This window comes from Temnothorax nylanderi, unplaced genomic scaffold, assembly GCF_030848795.1.
Source record: "Temnothorax nylanderi isolate EJ_2023f unplaced genomic scaffold, tnyl_v1.0 TNYL_tig0040_pilon, whole genome shotgun sequence".
In the NCBI taxonomy this organism is placed as follows: Eukaryota; Metazoa; Arthropoda; class Insecta; order Hymenoptera; family Formicidae; genus Temnothorax; species Temnothorax nylanderi.
The window spans coordinates 1,047,988-1,065,748 of record NW_027249102.1 but is presented as its reverse complement, the minus strand read 5'-3'; the positions used below and the strand labels follow the sequence as shown (position 1 = coordinate 1,065,748).

The 17,761-nt window shown below is 36.4% G+C and overlaps 1 protein-coding gene across 1 annotated transcript; it reads left to right on the top strand.

Moving 5' to 3' along the window:
- Positions 1 to 1,876: 1,876 nt before the first annotated feature.
- Positions 1,877 to 12,500, top strand: LOC139771492 (F-box/LRR-repeat protein 4-like). Its single transcript, XM_071704308.1, has 6 exons — positions 1,877 to 1,981; positions 10,549 to 10,779; positions 10,902 to 11,013; positions 11,105 to 11,555; positions 11,982 to 12,051; positions 12,217 to 12,500. The coding sequence occupies exons 1-6, from the start codon at positions 1,877 to 1,879 to the stop codon at positions 12,418 to 12,420; spliced, it is 1,173 nt and encodes a 390-aa protein (XP_071560409.1). The 3' UTR covers positions 12,421 to 12,500.
- The last annotated feature ends 5,261 nt before the right edge of the window (positions 12,501 to 17,761 follow it).

The following is a 17,761-nucleotide window of genomic DNA, read 5'->3' as shown; positions in this document are numbered from 1 at the left end:
TATCCCTCTGGAAATGTCCCGGGAAAATGCGAAATTCAGAAAATACGCGTATACAATACATTCGCTTCCTTGGTCAAACGTGACGTAAATATTCGCCGACAACTGCTCGCGAAAATCAGAGCTCGTGTAGAATGCATCGAGCTAAAGCGGAAAATTTAAATCACGTGATAGATAAAATCAATGTTAAAAAATTGCAAGGAAATCTCGCCCAAGAAAATTTCCTCTCATTGAGATTCGGTTAATGTTAAACAAAACAGTTTACAAAATGCCAAATAAAGCACTACAACTGATGAGAGATTTAAAATATATTTATAACAAAAATGAGCAAACATTAATAAGGCATATTTTCTAAATGTTTTCACTAATTAATCTACTTGGCATTGATTAATGTTCATTGACACAGTTAATAATTTAGCTTTATGAAATTGCTATAAAAATTATTTCTGTCAATCTACATATACACAGAATTTGCATTTTGAGATGAAATTTAATTAAAGTATACATATACATTCACATATTCTATTGTTAATTCCTTTTTTCGCTATAACTTTATTCAGTGCGATCCTCGTGTAATAGTTATCCCTTTTGGCAGGACGGATTTTGATAGCTTTCTGTGTGACCATCCGAAAACCGCTTCTTGCTTCTGGTACGCTTTTTCCGGGTCATCTCCGATTACGCTGCTGCCGCGGTAACCTCGTATCTCGTTTCGAACCCATATCGCGAGATCGAGCGATCGCCAGCTCCCATTTTTCTACTTCTCCAGGTATAATGGGAGAACACAGAGCGGCGGTCTCTCTATGAGCTTGAAAATAATAGAAGCGCTTCCGCGCGGCTCTCTCTCACTCCCTCGTCGAGTGTTCTTTGAGTACTTCTGACGGGTCGTGAGTGTTCGCGTTATGGTTTATGATGAATATGTCGTATCGTGTTACACTCGATTAATGCTTTCTTCACCGTTCTTTCTGCTCGTCGAGAATAATTCTCTTTCTTTATTCTTCAAAATAGATCTCTCCATTTACGGTACTTTCGTGCTCCCTGCGCTCTGCGCTCTGCTTTTATTTCTTCAGTCTTGCCAGAGACGAGTTTAAATTCTAAAGCATGAGCTCTAATTACTTTATTGTTAATCTATCTAACGTTGTGAAAAAAAATGTTGTAAAAAAAACATGATACTGCCCTTTAGTTACGATTTAAAGTTATTATTTAATTTGCGATTGATTTTTTTAGCTTGACCGACGAAAAGAGATTAAATAAATTTATTGAATCTCAAAATCTAATTTAACAATAATGCAAATTTTGCACGCATAAAATCTACATAGACATAGGTAGTCTTCAACTGATACTAAAAACATTAGACACTAAGAAACATTATTAAATTAAACGTAACCAAACAAATTATGTTTTTATAAATATCCATTTTCTTAAACATAGTTCTTGTGTATTTACAAACTAGGATTTAATTTGTATATATAAGCAATGCAAATGATCTTGCGATCTCTATCGCGGGACTTTCTTAGAACTGTTGGAACAAAGTTACAAGTAAATCACGTTCCATCAAATACAGCTATCTCGAATCGTTCCGGGTCATAAATCGGCAATCCCCTGAAATTCTCCAATTTAGCTCCGGCAAGCAAGCCTTGCTTGCTCGAAGGAAAACTGGAAATGATAAGCTAAGTGTCATAACAATGGCTGCGCACAATGCGTCGTATCCCTCGGGACGAATATAAAGGAAAGACGATGTTTTTCCTTTTTACGCTACACTTGGATCTGCAACTTGCTCTCTGTGCAAACGTCAGATTAAATCAATACAGCCCTCTTTACGCACTGCTCACGTAACTTTTCGAGCTCTACCGGCGATAAACTAAATATAAACATGAGAAAAATGGCTGTCAACGGCGACGTGTACAACACGTCGTGGAACACGCGTGGACGAAAAGACGCTCATATAACGTATACTGGCGTCATAAGTCCACCGTCTTGCACCACAGTAAAAGTCCGTGCCGCTTTTATCGTAACTTGTAAAATAGCTCTTGCTCGAGGGCGACTCGCACAATAGTATCGTCATCGCTGCAATAATCGTCACAAATAACAGTCACATAAAATTCTTCCCTAAACATGACGCTCATATGTCGCATCCTGTCGTATTCTGTCGTATCGGATAACAGCTCTCTCGATCGAAAAACTACCTTAAGATTAAACTATAAATTGCTGCAATACATTCTGCTAGTATTATCTAACTATAATCTAATATATAGAATTATTTCTTTATTAATTATTAAATTGTTATAGATTTGAAAATATTATTACGCGATGTTTTAAGATAAGATAAATATAATTTAAATATTCTGCGTGTGAGTTTCCAATGCCAGCAGATACGAACATTTATTACAAATTTCTAGCCAAACTGCTTGAGACAATTCGTTCTCGAGATCGTTCCTCAAACATCCAGGGTCGCTGCGCGGCGCGGCGCGGCGCAACGCTTCCGATTTCCGAGCTAATCAGTCGGGATTCTTAGATTCGGATGCCGTATGCCGACGGCGTAGTCGGCGCAACGTGGCGAGGGAATAGTAATTTCCTAGATTTAATTAACCAATTAGCACATGTCGTCGTCGGGCTCGACGTCGCGCTTAACCGAGTCACGTAAACAAGCAACGCTACGTCTCGGATCTCGGGGACGATTCCAATCGCGGCAAACGATGTTACGCAATACGTCGGATCGAGTGGTTAACGCGAATATTTAGCCGACTGCGAACAATCGCGGGCCGAATACGCAATGTCCCGAAATCGTCGAAATGCGTACTTCAATGACAGACGCATGCGGCATGAGGTACATTCTAAAAGGGTACACCGTAATGAGATGAAAGATACCTACTGATAATGCTTTATTAAATTAGATTGCAATACACAAACATAAATTTATCAAGCATTAAATTCAAGCATTTTAATAGCATCCGAATTAGGCGAATATTACTCTCCATTTAATTCCACAATTAGTGAACAATGTATGTGTACTGGTTCAGTAAATAGACAAAAGTGAAAATACAAATATCGTAATTATAATTATGGCAATATGTAGGATAAGGTGAGGATTACGCGACCCGCCCGTCCACTCATCCGTCTTCCATAAACAAAAACAACAGTTTGCAACTTGATGCGTATTACCGACTTATAGCCCCTCGCTTATCCATCTTGCTTCCATCATCCTCGATGTTCACTCTCTGAAGATCTAATCCGTAATAGTTGCGAGCGAATTTTGTGCAGTGTATCGACGAGTGATACGCAGTTAAAAATGCAAGATGCAGCTCCGGTCAATACGCTGTCGTGTATTGACCATTATTGTCATTTTATGTTTAAAACATGATTACATTTATCTATTCATTTATCCTATTATTATCGAATTGTCCCATATTTGTGATTTTTTAAATATATTTTTTTCTATATCAATCGAAAACACAGCTTTTATTGATGTTTAACAGAAAGAGATTTTTTGAATAATAACATTTGATCCTGAATTCTTCAGTAATTCGCGCAAAACTGGTAACAATTTTGCGAAAATGTTCAATCCAATATCAAAGCGAATCCCTTTTTTTGTAATACTAATATCACGTTTTTCATTTCCTGCAATAAAGCCCGCACTTAAAGGTCATAAATTTAATTTTCCGAATGCGTGGCACGCGCGAACGTGTAGCGACGTTACGTGCACGATACACACGTGCGATTGTGATTGCGATTCAGCGAGACTATGCGTCCGGGCGACTATTGGATTTCCATTATTAAGGTTTCCATCGAAACGCGCCTCTTTCCGCCCGAACCGTACGCGATATCGTCGTAGCTTTCAGCTTAAAGATCAACGTTTCATATTTGCATGCGCATTCTAAAAGGCTCGGCAATATCTATGTCACCACAATGAATCACAATGTTGAAACAAAGAAGTAAACAGGAACAAGTAATTTATGTGTTTAAACCATAATTTTATAATCATTTTTTAAATATAGTAGATAATTTAATAAAAATAAAATTTAATACGTAATTATATTTTTTTCAAAATTGAGGAATATGTACATTATACGTTCGCAGATGCAGACTGTGAATCGGCTTTACACCTAGGCTTATAAAGAGCGAGCGCGATCTCTTTTCATTTACGCCGGCTGCATGCTGGTCGAAATTGTCGTCCGTGCGATTTATTAAAAGCTGGGGTAGCTGCCACTGTATTAATCCACCATTCTCATAGTCCTCGAAATATCCGCTATTACGACCCTTTGAGGCCGTCGCGCGAGTACTCGCAATAAATCGCGCGTTTCGCGGACGGCCGTGAATGAGCCGGATAAATTATTCCCCGCCGACTTTTCGTTTCCGGTATTTACGAGATTCCGCTTCCCCGCTAGCTGTTTGCTCGCTCGTTCTACGCTTTTCCGTTCTACGTATTTTCGTGTGCCGCCTAATTAAATGTGTTTCCGTACATTCCCTTTGAGGGTTCGTGCAATGCATTCCATCATCACGGGAAAGTGAAGCGGCCTTTGATGGAATCAGATTGGCTGATTTTGAGTCGGACTGCAATCATTGCTGGATGATAGACGCAATATAACGATCATTCTACAGAAACCGCAATATGAAATAGAAGATTTTATCAGTATTATTTTTCCAGCAAAAGAGCAAAAATACTTTAGTAATTATATTTAACTCCAATTAAAATCTTAAATTTATTAAAACCATTAAATCATATTTTTGCTTAAATAAAATTATAGATACTTATATAACTATAATTCTGCTCAAGAGCTCTTATATATCGAGTCAGAAGTTCAGCGATTTATCGGTTATTGCTCTTTAACAAGAATTTTATGAAATTAGTGACAAATTGATGAAGAAATGCAAATGCGGCCGGATGCAAATCGCCGTTTACTTATTCAAGAGAGATGCGCATTAACAATAAATACGATAAGCTTTTTTCCAAAGAAATCAGGACGATGCTGGTAACCCCGTGTAAATCCCCAGGTAAATCCGAATGTATCAGGGAACTGCGGTGGGGGCAGAGTGTGGAACGGCGCGTGGAATAAAAAAGATGGCTTGAAGGAAAGCGGGCTGCTCAAAGCGGAATTCCATTTGGCTGTTACATACCTTCGCGAAATCCTCCCGCAGTCTCGAGGCGCGACACGCAGTGTTACGAGGCCGATAAATAATGTATCAGCCCGGGCCGCGAAACTTCGGGCGTGCGATGAATCAGCGCGCGCGTGTGTACATACACGCGGAAATGGCGCGGCGCGGAGTAACTTGTTGCGATGTAAATCAGACCGGATGAATCGAGACGGAAAACAGAAACTCGCGTCGTCTTGCCCGCAATTTCGCGATATTGCGAGAGAAGGGCGCGGCGCGCCGAAGCGGGATTCCACCGGGAGATCGTCCTGGAACTCGCTTAACCGTTCCCATGTGAATTTTAAGGTGGAGACTCTTAAGAAGCGGTTAACGACACGATTGCTACACTATTGTCGGTAGTACGGAGCAAAACGAAAAAATCGCCGATAGATAGAAGATAAGGGTAGGTAATTGGATTAACATTTTTATCTAAATTTCGCGCACGAATGAGATTATAATTTTACACGCTATATGAAATTATGTCAGTATGACAAATAATCGAGTTTTCGTTAAAGAAAAATGGATCAAAACTTATCGAGGAATGGATTTCCGTCATTTTTCTTGAGTAAAAAACACAATTTTTCTGTGATTACGATAATAAACCTGAATTGATGCTTACAGTTGTTTCGAAAAAATAACTGATACCTTTTATGACCGAGCATGTGTGAGATTGCGCCGACTGTTCCGCAATATCGTATAAATTACGATCGTTAGATAGGAAAACGGCGGGGCCCTTGAGCCTGGCGCGCTAATACCTTTTAATTCGCCATTACATCGACTATTTATTGCCTTATTATCCTATTCCTCAATAATTCTCGACGATCGCGTAATGACGAGCCAGTTTCGCCCGAGGTATGGCTATGGTTAACGAAGATCGTTAAGCGTCAACCATGCGGCTCTTTAAAAATTATGCCCTGTAATGATTGAATTTGATAAAAATATATAGACATATGAGACGCATATGAGCAAAAACACGTCAAGCGGGACAAAATAAATACAAAATTTTGGGTCATGACTCCGATTTTGTCACTGAATTTTCTACACGTTTTATGCAACCAAAAAACAAACGTCAATTTTTTTTAGATTTTTAAAACCAGTATTTTCAAAGTTATTAAAGATCGAAAATTGCACCAAATCGCTGAAAATTGGACAAACACTCTCATTAAAATATCAATATCTCCGGTTTTATGCTACTTACAGACTTTGGCATGGGCTCCTTTTTAAACCTCTCAAACGTCGCTTCAATTTCGTGTAATTGAATTTTAACTTTGGTTAATTGTTATAAACAATTAAATTTTCAAAGGTGATTTTTCATAACTTACCACCACTGTAAAATGTTGAAAAAAATACGAGTTTGTTCGTTAGTTAATTGTCTACAAAACTGGTAAGTTTCAGAATGGAGAACAAATGGATACTATTCGAAAAAAAAACAAGTAACCACGCTGCTGTCCTGGCGCGCTCATAAAACTTGCGTGCAGGAAAGGAATTGTGTTCGGGATTGAACAGGGTAATTCAACAACACCTCGACAAGTATTTGAGAAAACCAAATAAGTATTTTGAAGAAAAATCTTTACATTGTGTCAATTAGAAAAAGAATGTATGATAACAATTTTATAAGATTAAAAAATTTTATTTAAATTTAACAAGGGTATACAAGATATTTAAATACAAAGTTTACATGTGTATTTTTTTGTGGTCACAAAGAATTACAGAGGTAACAGTACAAAATAAAAATATTTTATAAATATCTATCACGCGGCGATGATCACGACTGTCACTTACTACGTTTGCGCGAGCGTTACTTCTGTAGTAACTTACGATAATTCACTCGTTTACGCGGAGTAAATTATCGTAAGTCACTACAAAATCCCGTTTACGCGTAGGAAAATCCCGTTTACGCGAATTAATTATTGTCAATTTAACATAAACTTTGATTTCTGATAGCGTCTAAATGTTAAATTTTTATGTTAATTTTTTACATATTATGTTTGTTATTTTTTTTACATATTTGCTTTATGTTAAATTAACACAAAAATTTGAGTGGATAAATTGGGACATGTGAAATGTGTTAAATTTAACACAAAATTTTTTACTGTGAACATAAGTGCTGACCAATCACAATGGAATGTGAGGAGAATACTCGACTGTGATTGGTCAATTTCTTACGGCTTGGAGCTTAAATACCCTTTAAAGAAAGCAAGGTTGTAGACCAGCACTATGACAACGCGCTGAACCGGCTGAACGCACTATCTGCACTAAGCGCAGAACGCACACGTACATACAACCGGCCATACGCTGACTCCATCGGACTTCACCCTGAGAAGGAAAATCGTCACTCATGTTTTGTTTATCTTTAATTAATTATAGTTGAAATATCACAATGTTGCATGTCACATCTCAAGTAAGTACGTGGGGTTCAAGTGCTTCGTTGTATAATGTATACATAAAATATATATACGTAATAGTACGATAAAATTTTTACTGTGACATAATTTATGGAATTACGTTATATAAATTTTCTCAAAAACTAACATTTTAAAATATCTAAAAAACATGACATTATTTATAATCGTCAATAAATGATTGAAGGTATAAATTATTGTATATTGTTGAATTTATAGGCATCTGTTAAGTTTTTATTATCGATACTCATTGTTAGTTGAGAATAAACCTTATATCACGATTTAAATCGTTTTGGATTCAAGTTCTCGTGATAGATCAAGCGATATAATAAAGCGCTCGCGCATGAAAGATTCATTGAATTAATAAATTCAGCCTTTTGATGAATAGTCCTCGTGAGAAGAAGCGTTTGCGTCTAATATGCCAATGGAACATAGGGTACACATGTACATGAAATGCCATACAAAAAATGGCCATCGGTATTCCCTCCACTTTGCCTCAATCCTGATTGGTCGAGTTAGCGGTCCAGGGGATCGATCATGTATCTTTTCCCCTAGCGCGAAAACGTGAAAAGTGAAAAGTTTCACACCATTGAAGTTAATGGCGAAAATTTTCACTTTTTACCTTTCCGCCCTAGGGATAAAGTTACATGATCGTTACTCTGAAAGAAATACTCATACTGCTCGCAGTCTAGTATCTGTGGTGCTCACCGACTGCGTGTTCCCACATGTCCTCTCTTTCTTGATTTTTCATTTTATACGGATAAATCAAATCTGCTTCGCATAAACAGTGAGTATAAAAATCGATTAGCTTTTCCGATTAATCTTTAATTTAGCTTTCGTCAAATTTCCGTTAATTTCCTTTATTCGCTGTATTCGCTGTATTCATATATGTTTGACTTAATCGCTATTATACATATCGATATGTAAGATAGAAAATATATTATAAATAACATAAAAAATATACATTCTTGAAAATATTAGTCACTTAGAAAACATGCGAACATGAGCAATTTTTTTCGTTTCTTCTTTGCTACTCACGTGGTAAAAAAAAACACAGAGCACGTGCTCACGATATCTCAGATTTAGAAAAAAATATTTCCATGTTTTATTTAAAAAACTTTAAGAAACTATTTTTTCTTTAAAATATTTAATTATTTAATAATGATATACATATGTTTTTACAAATTAGTTCATATTTTCAAACACTAACACATTATTATCTAACCTCAATTTCTTTTTTCACGAGATAGACTGCAGTGCTATACTTATTGCTAGGGCACGTGGCATACTCACACAGACGCGCAGTGCGCATATGCATGCACTAGTGGCTCAGTTTCTTCCCCAGACTTCTATATATCACTAGATTGGTCATTTCGCAGCCTTTTTGCTTCTGAGAATGAAGAATGTCATTGAATATTTTTTATACTCACACATATACAAATCACGCGTAACAATATATCACTACTGATTTCAGTCACGGCCAATCACGTAAAACACTCAGATCACTGCATGGTACACTGAGGGTATTTTCCGTTTCACGCATGATGCGCAGAATGCATCATTTATTCTTGTTTAACACTCGATGAACAACAAGGATAAATGACGCATTAAGAATCATTTCAACTATCTCCGATTAGTTTAATCAGCCGATTAGTCCACTGGAAATGACCAATCGCATTTGTCGTTAAGCAGATTGACCAATCACGGGTGTGGTACTTAATCGTCGATTAAAATTAATCGAAGTTGGTCGAAGTGACCCTTATATACCTGTGCATTTTATAAATGTTCTAAGGTATGTTGCCTGGCATTGTGCAAGGGGCTTTACAATAGTACATACAATTATAGGCCTGTTCTTTTTAGCTAAACTTCTCGCACATTTTATCTTTTCTCTTTTTTTCCAACATCGTAAAAAGAAAAAAGGAAAAATGAGCCGTATAAGAAGTTCAGCTAAAAAGAACAGATCTATTATCTATTTTCAGAATAGAATCAATGCTCAAAAACTTGTTTTCTACTGCACAATGTTTCATGCAGGAGTAAGCGAATTTTGAACAAGTTGATTGATCATCTCTAAATACTTCATTATCATATATAATTATTATAAGAAATAATATGAGAATTATACGACCGTTATATGATATACAATCAAATAGATTAAACTAAAATCGCCATTTAGCGGTCCGAGCTGGATCTTGGTAGCCAAATTATCTGTATATATATAGATATATATACATATATATATATATATATATATATATATATACATACATACATACATATATTTTTTTCCGTGTATTACACATAACTTTTCCAACATAAGTAAACTGCGCGCCGACTAGATTTGTCAGACTTATAACACAGTTCCCATTGGAGCAAAATCTCCTCTCTCCCCGCAATTAAATCGATTCGATTTAATCATTAAATAAAGAAATTATTACGAAAAATATTACCTCAGCCAGGATTCGAACCTGGAACCTCCCACATTCCGTGAAGGGTGTCGCGTACCAATTTGACCACTGAAGCATGTGGTAATATTTATCACAATAACCGGTTAACAATAAATTGAACGTCTTTTTCAGGCGATATAAATAACAATAATTATAATTATAAATCGAAATTATCTTTACTTTCTTCTCAATAGAAATAAAAATATACAAAATTGATTCACTAATCTCAAGAAGCATTATTGAAAATTGTTAATTACAGTTATTTAATAAAATTAATTTTGATTGCACTAGACGCGCTAATTACCGTTCGGCTAAATAGAGTTTGTATGCTGTATTTTAATAAACGGACAAAAGTGTGCTACTTTTGAATGTCAATACTGATAATGCAAAAGCAAGCAGGCAAGCAAATTTATACTATATAATGTTTAAAGATTATATATATTATATAATTATAATAGATATAATTAATTATATAATTATAATAAATGTAAAGTATGTATTATAATGCAGCATTTTAGCGTTTTTATGCCAAAAAAGGGGCAAGGATTATAACCTTTATATCTTTTATCTGCTTTCAGAGAAAGAATATGACATTCCATTATCCATTTGAGAGTGAGAGTTTGAGTCAGTATCCCTACATCGGCAGGGTCTCAACAGGAGAGGAAAATTCTGTTGACTTTATCTATCAATTTGTGAAACATTGTAAAAATGATATTAATAATCTCGACACACTTAATACTTTATATTACATGTGTGGGGCACCTACCAAATTTCCAAAATATGGAGATTTTTCAGAAACATTCTTTATGGTATGCGTATATTTCACGGGATTATCTGTTATTGTCCTGTAGGAGTAATCACAGTTTAACATTATGCTACAAGATTTTGTAGTATTTTTGACACATTTTGACATTTCAATATTTTAATACAGAGAACTTATGATCTCGATCTCATCTCATTATCTTCATGGCATGCAAGCGTTGCACTACCTGGTATGAGTATATCGTGGCATGGAAAAGATATCAAACACATCAATCATATTGGTATGTAATATTTTAATTGACAAATAAAATATTATTAAAGAAGAAACGTTTTTATTGAGAAGAAATTATAATTATACTTTCTATTTTATAGAAATCGAGTATCATGAAGCAGTATATCCAATCAGAGTCTCTATATACGAAGTATATAATCCTGGAAACATAATTAAAATTTGGGCTCAAGATTCTTCAAATGATCGGTGGATTTTATTGTGGGATGGATCGCCTCAGATTGTGCCTCCGATATCAAGACTATTTTCCCCACCCTTACAGCTGTGTAACTTTAAAACCAACATACTCAAACTAGAATTTAAGCACAGTATATTAGACTACACAAAGCTAGACGCTGTGATGCTTATCGGAACGTCAGAATTGATCCTTCCCAGAAATCCTGAAGAGAGTTTAACTGATCTATTAAAAAGACTTAACTGCATGTATTCTCACCATGAGGATGTCCATAATCTAACACCAAATTACGAAAATGCACATTTGGATATTGACCATCTTCAAAAGAATTTTCCTGGACACTGTATTATTTGTAAAAGGTATTACATTTGTCAACTTTAAGTAGGTAGCAAAACGTGAGTGTGCAAATTATTGCTGAAAACGGTTTATGTATTGTTGCCACAAACATTGCGTAAACATGAATGAAATCGTAGCTCTATAGAATTCATATTTATGGTGCTTTGCAGCAAAAATGTGTTGTTTCCATCAATAATATTTAAACTATATAGCCAATGGAGCTTCTTGGCGTAAACTGTTGCTACCAAAATGTAACAAATAATGAATAAACCATTGCTTGAAACAAATTCAATACTGTTGCTGAGCATTTAAAGACGCAGTTTTACATGTTGTTTGTACATTTACGCACATATTTCGTAAATATAACTGACGTTTTGCTATCTGGGAATATTTAATCTTTCTTTATTTTATTAATAATAAAAATAAATTTGTTCCGACATTATTTGCAGCGATATAGAAAACAGTTTTCATAATAATAATAATTTCGGGAATGAAAAGACATCTGTACTTCTTAGGAAGGTAATCCCTGATTATATGAGTCGTATAGATGAATCCGAAGAGCTATCACCTGACAGTTTTTCTGCGCTTCCTGTAAAGTATTCTAAGAAGTCTATTTCTCATAATAATATTTATTTTAATGTTATCTCATGTAAATACTAAAGTTTTGTGTTTTATCCTTTGCAGGATGAAGTAATTCTAGAAATATTAAAGCACTTAGACTTGAAGACGTTATGCCTCATGAACCAAGTAAATAAGCGCTTCAATGATTTAACACGGGACCCTCTACTATACTACACTACACGTTTGAACATGCGAAATATATGTTGTCCTACTTATTTTTATAATATACTTTGCTACTTTACACCTAGATGTAAATATTTGCGATAATTAGATCTTACATTATGCGACTTTTCTTCTTCGCATTTCGTGCAATTTCTTGAGAATTGCGGCAGGCATTTAACGCACTTACGATTCATTGAATGTACATTGGTCGACAATGATGTCCTATTCAAAATTTCAGAGATATGCAAAAATTTGAAAGGTATATATGTATATAAAGATTATACAAATATCAAAATTATTGTTAAGTTGCATATATGACCAATACATATTTTTTTTAGAGTTGGATCTGACGGGATATTTAGGTAAAGAAGGACTTTTATGTTGTCTCGAAAATCTAGAGAGCCTGGAACAGTTGAAACTTGAAGGAATGGAAATAGAAACTCAACAGATTTGCAGACTACTGCAAAGAGATAAATGGAAATATGAATTATATTTGAGCGGTAGTATTAGTCGGGAAAGTATACGGTCCTCATTCGACAACATTGGAATTTTTTGCTGGAAATCCGGGGTCAAACAGTTGCGCCTATTGACGGGCTTTACCCGTATTGACAGGACACTGTTATAGTTTGGAAATGGAGCAAGGCTCCCGTTTAATTAAATACCTTTTTCAAAAAAGGTAAAAAAGGCGCCAAGTACACGTGGTTGTTACCTCGAAAAAAAAACCAAGTGGTTGTATCATTAATTTTAAATTCAAAAATAAATAAAATCTATTCTAACCTAGGTGGTAGTAGCTCTAATTTTTCTTAACAAAATTATTATATTACAAAATTGTTACTTTATTCAATCCAAGTGATATCTACCTCGAAAAAACCTAAGTAACAAATGGTATCTATTAAAAAAAATAATATGTGAAATCTTTTAATACTGCGCCAATTACAAAGAGAGGCGCAGTATTAAAAAGATTTCACATATTATTTTTTTTAATAAATATCATTTGTTACTTAGGTTTTTTCGAGGTAGATATCACTTGGATTGAATAAAGTAACAATTTTGTAATATAATAATTTTGTTAAGAAAAATTAAAGCTACTACCACCTAGGTTAGATATGATTAACGGACAAGTACGTCCGGTAGATTCTTGCATGGTTATCGACGTGTGGGTGTACAAGGGTGGGCTCGAAATAGCGATGAGATCGTCCGCGTAATTGGTTTTTTACCTTTATTAAACCGCGCTAGGATTAGTAATTCGATATTTAGTAAAGAGTTGCACTGTTGCTGAAGAGTAATATTCTTCTATTATTAAATATATATAAATACAATTCGTGATCATGTAATTGCTTAAGTTGTATAATTTTCATATTCATATTCAACAACGTTTTACAATCCATTACATAATTTATTACGTAATTATTTATATAATATAATCTACATTTTTTATACTCGTCTTTTTACAAATAAATAGGTTTTATGTATGCTTAAATGTCTATGGTTTAAGCATGCACACACACTTATCAAGTGCAAATGAGAGTCATGAAAATGCTGAGGTCGAAAATAAACGTCAACGATATAGATATAAAGCATGATTATTTTGCAATAACTTTTACGATGCGCCTACACTATGAGCGTGAGCACATTTCCATGTTGAGAGAGCCGCGTGTTCAAGATCCTGCCCGTATAATATCGTCTTATGCGGATGCATTTAATTAAGCTATATATACCAGAATTTAAGAGATGTGCATTTCATATCGCACTTTTCTTGAGTCACAACATGTAATAAGTAATACTGCACTGCAACGATTTTGAAACTAGTCTCTCATAAAAATTAGATCGTCTTTAGTATACTAATATATCATTAAATTTAATGATACGAGTTGCCTTTGCACAATTATACTTATACATATAATTTCTCTCTAAATTTCTATTGATTAACTTTAAATGTATAATGTCTTTTCAAATCTTTTTGTAGACGTTTCTTTTGTTGCTTAAAAATGTTTGTCTTCTGACTTTCCCACGAGGCAATCGATTAGAAGCGCGAAAAGGTGAAGCATGCACTGCTTCCGCTCAGAAGCGTCGAATCCGTGCACCGTTTTCACAAAATTCCTCGCGTCGATTTCCGCAACCGTCTAATTATTCCTCAACGATGCGGATACATATGGTAGACCACACGAAATACCATCCGCGAAGCACGCGGAAAGGGATAATTTCGACAGAGGTTGCTCTTAACGATCGCGCATCTTCGGGCTACTCATTCGCGCCCTTTGCTTGCATCCCTTCCCTCGAGACATTATCTCTCCTTCTTTTAGAAGGAGAGATCATCGGTTGTAATATGAGCCTCTCCGACCCGCATTAACGCGCATTACGCGAATCGGGCGCAATTTCAGAATTTTCAGCCGCGCCTCTTTTTTCGTTTCTTCGCGCACAGAATAGTGGAATCGAAGACACGCCGATTTATGAATTGAAATTCTTTTATTTCTCCTCCTCGATTTACCAGATAAAAAGGAAGCATTGAATGCAAACGATAACGGATGTGGTAAAAGAAAAAGAATGAAAGAAAAAACAATGTGAGAGCGTTGAAAGATATAGATCACTAAAATTGGAATAACCTGCAAATTAAAAAGAACGAAGGTTCATAATATATGCACTTGTGTCACATCGCATTTTGCCCTGAGTAATATTGGTAAACGCCACTCTTTCGTCATAATTTGCCCATGTAATAGCTATTTAATAACCGCGTAATTTAATTCTTCGATAGATTTCCCGAGTAAAAGACATATTTATAGCCATAGGAGATATTTGTTATTATAGCCATCTAGTCTCGACAATCTGATCTCGATCTACTAGCCGACTCCTGAGAACGGAAAGACGGTTAATCTTGACTAAATAAGTGACTATCGAAATGATTATGTAGTTGTAACGCCGAGTTAAAGGAGCATATTGACGTACGTGGTAAGATTAGGTCTACATTACCCGATACTCGGCAATGTATTCCTGGGTGGTCATAGGAGATTGGCATATTCCACGGAGCGAGTAAAATACGTCTCGCTCGAAAAAGCCGAGATCTCACGGCTTCCTGTAACGAGCGAAGGTACGCCCTGAAGATTCCGACGATACCGTGATATCGAACGTCCATTACGGCCGCACACCTGTGCGTTCTCTCTCTCTCTCTCTCTCTCTCTCTCTCTCTCTCTCTCTCTCTCTCTCTCTCTCTCTCTCTCTCTCTCTCTCTCTCTCTCTCTCTCTCGCTCGCTCGCTCTTTTTTATTCGTTTTCTCTTTCTTTCTTTCTCTCTTTTGTATCTGCAGGATATGTTGCGCATTGCCGGCGGCTTCTCGCCGACGACGAAGGATACGACAAATCGACAGTTTCTCGCGGCGCGTTTTCGAAGAGCCAGAGGGAACGGAATGCAGTGAGATGAACAGGCAGGAAACCGAAATTGCGCCCGTTTCGCCGTGACGCGTACGGATATGATTTATCGTCTTTAAATGCAGATTTCTTGCGATCCCGTAGGCATTTTGTCGGATGAATTCCGCGATGCGATGCATGCAGACCAGTGCAGACGCATGAGAATGTTCTCCGTTCAGGATGTTCGGTACGTCGCGCGTCGCTTCGAATTGCTACTCTCGTTGCGCATTCTGTCTGTCTGGATCATTCTAGTTCTATCGCTACTGATGTCGTAGTAAAAAAATAGTACTTCTTTTAAAAATATAAATGAGACATAATTTCTGGCAGTATATGTAATAATGATTTTGTGTAGGGTATGCAATTTCTTTTTTAACTCTGTTTCATTTTTTATTGTATATTTCTTTGACTTTAATTGCTTAACATACTTGCTGGGAAATTAATTTTTCTCACGAATGCGAAATTTCGCGCGGATATTGAGAGATCGATGCGATCGAAACGCTCCCATGCTCTCGGAAATGCGGCGGCGGCGGCATCGGGGCACGCAAAGTAGCGGCGGGTTACATCGCGTTGGTACCCTTTATCGGCGTCGGATCTGCGGCGCATTTAGAAAGAGATCTCGGCCCGATGCAACGACCGACGCATCGCGCCGACCGGCACGAAATCGCCGTCGCCCAAAGGCGTACCGACCGATCTTACACGGTTCTACTATATATATATACTTCCTGGCCGACGGCGCGCCTAATTGCGGGCGCGCTCCTCTGCGGAAAACGGCACGACCACACACGCGGAATCGATAGTTTAATTTTTTCGTGGCTTACTTCTTTCCATTACATCCAAATTTTTCTTTAACGGAAACTATGCGATAATATTTTACCCATACATTAATTTCCATTTGTTATCAATTGTATTGAACATATATAAATTTCCTTGTAAAAATAAATCTATTTTTTTTGCTATAAGCATAATACGTGTTTTGTATGATTAATTTTACATGTTATTTGAATTTAATAATTATTAATTTCAATAAATTATTTTAATACAATTGATTTTGATAAATTTTTACGTATTGTTTGACTAACGCTTGCTTGCACGAGCGCAGGTTAAATAGAGAACGCCGCAAATAATTAATCTGCTGGATTTAGCTATCTTATATTCTTCCCAGTAACGTCATAGATCTATCTTTTTATGTTTACTTAAGGTTTAGTTTACATTTAGTTACGTGTTCATAATCTCGTGCACTCGGCGGGAACGAATTCATTAGAAGAGCCAACTATCGGCCACGTCGCGCCATGAATTTTAATTAATCAATCCGCCGACTTTGGTCGAAGTTCGCGACGGAACTTCGTGCTTTCAGCGAAATCGACGCGGTTAATTTCGATCGAAGTTCAGCGACTCCCGTCTTTGAACTTCGGATCCCACGCGAATACTTTGGCCCGTATTCATGCCGTACATTTAGCGCTAAATGCGACTGTCTAATTCTCTTTGACACAAGGCACAATTTTAATATCAAGAGCGCGTTAAATATACAATTGTCAACTTTCTGACATTTTAAATTAAGTGTAGATTTTTTATAATACATTTGATATGTATGTTTGATGTCGTACACGGTCTTTCCATTTAGCGAGCAAAGTCCGGCAATCAAGTAGTCACATCTGATGTCTGATCAAATGAAACGTTAGATACGTGGCTGTGGAACTGTGACGTGAATGCCGTTTTCGAAAAGCTGCCGCATTGCGAGTATTATGCGGCATAATGCAATCGCGATAGAGATAAAGTTTCGCAGGACGCGTGTCGTAATTGACTTGATCGCTTGACATGACACGCCAACATTTATCAAACGGATACGCTCGCTCGCGAAGTATAATTTGATTTATATGTAATTACCGGGACCTCCATTATATCCACCTGACACGGATCAAACTCGAATTAGCTTAATCATAATCGAATGCCGGTCGTTTCAATCGGATAGTGAGGAGGGGGCGGCGGAGGGAGGTAATTAGTCGAGTCTCCTTTGACCGATCATCAACGTTCTTCATTTCCTCAAC